The sequence below is a fragment of the Brassica napus genome, chromosome C6 (assembly GCF_020379485.1).
Source record: "Brassica napus cultivar Da-Ae chromosome C6, Da-Ae, whole genome shotgun sequence".
Taxonomy (NCBI): domain Eukaryota; kingdom Viridiplantae; phylum Streptophyta; class Magnoliopsida; order Brassicales; family Brassicaceae; genus Brassica; species Brassica napus.
This window is the reverse complement of record NC_063449.1, coordinates 14,473,917-14,478,321: the sequence shown is the minus strand read 5'-3', so window position 1 is coordinate 14,478,321 and position 4,405 is coordinate 14,473,917. Positions and strand designations below refer to the sequence as shown.

Below are 4,405 nucleotides of genomic sequence, written 5' to 3'. Positions count from 1 at the left end.
CAAAATCGTCCTTAAAATCTCATTTTTTTCATGAAATCTTATATTTTAAACATTATCCTTGATATATGCTATATTTAAATGGTATTTCTTAAAAAAATTCATCAAAAACGGACTTTAAATACCTGTTTTAGAAGCTTCAAAATCGTTTATGGAGAATGAAGAAGAAGAGCTGTACGTACGAGGTGCAGTGGGAGAGTGAAGACATGTGGGGTCATCTTCAATTTCATTGGTTAAGGTTGTTTGTGGGCCATGATGGTGGTTGATTTATTTAATTCAAGATATAAATGTTATGAGGTGGATGATATATAATAAATAAATGGAATGTTAGTATAGGGTTTGCAAATACAAAATGGTATTGAAAATAGAGAGAGAATATGAAGAATAGATATTTTCCAATAAAGGCGTCTGAGAATAAAGTCTCGTTGTTTTCCATATTCTGTTTAGGCTAAGTTTTTAGTTTATCCAGCCTTATAAAATAGTGAAATAGCATTCTATATACAAATTTTTTTCATAATTAACTCAATACTCTAAATTTCACACCATGGTATTTTTGTTGATAAAAACACAACTTGTCTCATCACGTGCATTTACCTAATTTCCAACTTCTCCCAGCGTTTTTAACTAATTGACTCTATAAAATATCTTAGTTAAATTAATCTCTGAAATGACGAAAAAAAGTTATCCCTACATGAAATTTTCTTTTTTTTAAACATATTATTCTGATCGCAGTGTCCTCCACTTGTTATTAATTTCAACAACAAATATCCAAACAAATTATTGGGAAGTTCTGGACCCTTGATCCTGGAAAGATACTTACAATGGCTGCGTCCTTGGCATCTCTTTCCTACTCCATTAAAACCGGAGCACAACCACTGTTCAACCGGCACGGCGGCCACCGTCTGCGTCCTTCGTGCCTTTTACCTCTTCCTCCCTCTGTACATCTCTGCATCTTACTAATTAGCTCCTTTCGTCATTATCACTCAGAAATAAAAGCACTAAAAATCTTAAGTATTGATTGGGTTTAAACTAATCTTTTGTCAGATCGGTAAACATATCACGAGCTGCTCCCGGAGACAACGGTCTATGAAAAATCCATCTGCGCTCGAAACCTCTGACGGCGCCGTTAACGTACAGGTAGACGATGACGAAGAAGAAACTTGTGAGCTGGTTAACAGAACAGAAGTGTCAATTGACGGCGTAGAAGCTCACCTGTTAACGGCGGTAAAGAATAACAACGGGACTGGATTGCTTCTACTCTCTGATGTCTTCGGCTTCCAAGATTCCTCCACCAGCGACTTCGCTTATCGTGTCGCTTGCAATGGCTACAAGTATCCGTCTTCTACATTTTCTTCTTTCTATCTAAAATTCCAAACTTGATGATTCAAATTGTAAATTTATTCTTTTGTTTTGAGACAGTGTTCTTGTCCCGGACCTGTTCCGTGGAGATTCATGGTCGAAAAACCGACCAGGGTCTGAATACGAGGAATGGAGAAGAGGACATGACATGAACCGGATCCTCAAAGACACAACGACCTTGACCGAATGGATGGTTGATGAGTTTGCAGCGGCCGGGATATCCAAGAAGCTCGGAGTGATAGGATTCTGTTTTGGAGGTGGACGCGTGGTGGACGTTTTAGCCGCGGACAAGAACGGTTACTTCAGCACCGGAATTTCTTTCTATGGGACGAGAATTAACTCTGCGGTGGCCGGAGACGTGAACGTCCCGGTCTTGTTCATTGCCGGGGACATAGACCCGCTTTGCCAAGTGGAGGGTTTGAAAGAAATTGTGGAGAAGATTGGTGAAGAGTCAAAGGTTCTGGTGTTTGAAGGAAGAAGCCACGGCTTTGTTCACCGCCCGGAGACACCGGAAGATGATAGAGACGCGGAGGAAGCCTTTTCGGTCATGAGGAATTGGGTACATCAACATTTGCTTCTTGGGAACTAATGTTTTCTCTTCTTTATGTACATCCCATTAAAATGAACTCGGATTCTTGTTGGATCCGATTAAATAAAAACTTCAACTAATTAAATAAATAAATTTACCATATGCACTATTACAATAGAAGTTATGACTTATTTCATTTATGATTTTTTTATTTGAGCTATCCCTAAAAAAATTTATTAAATTTTACATAACTTAATTATAATATCTTTTAATATTTTTATTTTTATTTGAAATACTAATAAATATCTTAAATAAATTTCTAACAAAATCTACAAATATCTTTAGAATCTTTTTAAAACATATTTTCGAAATTAGTTATTTAAAATTTTAATTATCGCGCAAAGTATAATTAGAAACTAAATTTTAGTTTAGTTTTGATTGTAAACAAAAATTAATAATTATAAAAAAAATACTTTTAATAATATTTTAATGATAATAATAAGGGAAACTCTCTCAAATAGCTCGTTTATAAGTTTTTGTCACAAAATTACCCTCGAAAAAGAAAATTACCAAAATAACCCCTTTTATTTTAAAATTTTGAATAACTTTTTTTATTTTTCAAAATTTGAAACACTATCCCCAAAATTATATCCTTTAAGTGTAACGCCTAAGTTTATATTAGTTTACATAGGATTTTTACCCTTTAATAAAACTTATTTTGGTCATTTTTTTTATTGAGAGCTATTTTGTGAAGATAAACTAAAAAAGACTATCATAGAGTTTCTCTAATAATAATTTCAAATTGAATTTATTTTCAAAATTAAATTTAAGAAATATTTTAAAACATTTTTTAAAAAATAAATATTTATTTCTATTTCTAATTTAAAAATAAACATATCTTATCTATTGAGCACATAAATTATGACTTATTTCATATGTGATTTTGTTTTTAATTTAGATCACTCAGGGCCTGACTAGTTCAAACGCAGCGGTTGCGGTTGCTGGAGTTTGCGGATGCGAGTGGTTGCGGTTTCTAGCGGTTTTGAGATTTGTACGACTGGTTTTGCGATTAGAAATTGGTGCGTTTGCGAGATACTTATGACTGGTTAACTACCAAATGCAGTAGCGGTTAAATAATAAATTGACAATATTTACATTTTATATAATTATAAAAATATCAAAAATCATAATATTATAATAAATATAAAAATTATATTTAGAAAGTTATAGTTTTAAATTTTTAAAAATAATAGAAAATATTTTTATTTTAAAATTTTATATTATTAATTAAAATATAATAGATATATTTTAGTATTTTTATAATTCCAATTTAAAATTTTTATTGAATATTTTTATTTTTGTATTTATATTATTTTTTTAAAAACAATTATCCTCCTGTAACCGCAAACATGTAACCGCAAACGCTAGCTGAAACCAGTTTTTGAATTTATGAGGTTTAGACCAGTTTGAAGCGGTATAGAGCTGTTTGAGTGATTGTTGCAAAACGCCAACAACCGCTACCAACCGCAAAAGCTGCGTTTGCGAGTGGTAGCGGGGAAACCAGTCATACCCTTAGAAGTCGTACCTTTAAATGCTTTTACCATGTAATACAATTAATTTACACTTCCCTTAATAGATGAAACATTTGATCTTTATTAATTTACACAGACTTTAATAACAGTAGACTAAAGTTTTATAAGCCAATTCGGTTTATTATTTAAACAGCTATACTTAATTGGTTTAATTAATCACTATATACCAAATTTTCTATTATGTAGGTTCAACTTAATTTAATTTCTATATATATTCCAATTTTAGAAATAAAACAAAATTTATGTAAATCAGTATTGTTACATAATATTGTTTTGAAAATAAATTTTGTTACAAAAATACAAAATTCATAAAATTTATAGTAGTAATATTATACGCCACATAAATATTACTATAAAATTAGATAATATATAACACCAAATTATATTAATTTATTGACATATTATATTGCATAATCTATAATATTTTATAAATAAAACCCGCACAGTCGTGCGGGTCAAGATCTAGTAACTATTAACTAACCTAGATATGTAATCTAATTATCTGGTAATTTATACTTCGGGCTAGAGTTGTTAGAGGGGTTGATCTGTGGACAGTCCCACTGCGATTCCAATTCTTCACCAGACCTTGCGGGTTTGGAAAATGTAGGCGAACAGTGGAGTCATGAGAAATGTTTCTACCTCTGGCTTCCAACAATGTGTAATCATTTCTTTGAATTAGAATAATGAGGTTATAGAAAAAATTTCTATCCATGTGCATCTTAAAAAATCATCGCAATTTTTTTTTTTTTTTCTAGACGACGAAGAGAGAAAAGAGTGAAAGTAAAAACACACAGACTTTTAACTTATAAACATGCATAATGAATCTGATCCAGCGTATTCCAAGCCCCAAGACAGGCAAATTATGTAGATAAGGTTGAAGGTCAACTTTGGTTCCTTCAAACATTTTCTGAAAGCATGGATGTTAATA

General features: G+C 31.6%; 1 protein-coding gene across 1 annotated transcript; it reads left to right on the top strand.

The window, feature by feature from the left end:
- The first annotated feature begins 671 nt into the window (after window positions 1-671).
- Window positions 672-2,054, top strand: LOC106424809 (carboxymethylenebutenolidase homolog). The gene is made up of 3 exons (XM_013865558.3): window positions 672-935; window positions 1,042-1,328; window positions 1,417-2,054. The coding sequence occupies exons 1-3, from the start codon at window positions 819-821 to the stop codon at window positions 1,943-1,945; spliced, it is 933 nt and encodes a 310-aa protein (XP_013721012.1). The 5' UTR covers window positions 672-818; the 3' UTR covers window positions 1,946-2,054.
- Window positions 2,055-4,405: the final 2,351 nt, after the last annotated feature.

Bases quoted from the DNA above. Each gene is read 5' to 3' on its own strand.
- LOC106424809 (XM_013865558.3), top strand. From the start codon at position 819: ATGGCTGCGTCCTTGGCATCTCTTTCCTACTCCATTAAAACCGGAGCA. The intron at 936-1,041 runs GTACATCTCTGC...ATCTTTTGTCAG, and splicing joins TTTTACCTCTTCCTCCCTCT to ATCGGTAAACATATCACGAG. The intron at 1,329-1,416 runs GTATCCGTCTTC...GTTTTGAGACAG, and splicing joins GTCGCTTGCAATGGCTACAA to TGTTCTTGTCCCGGACCTGT.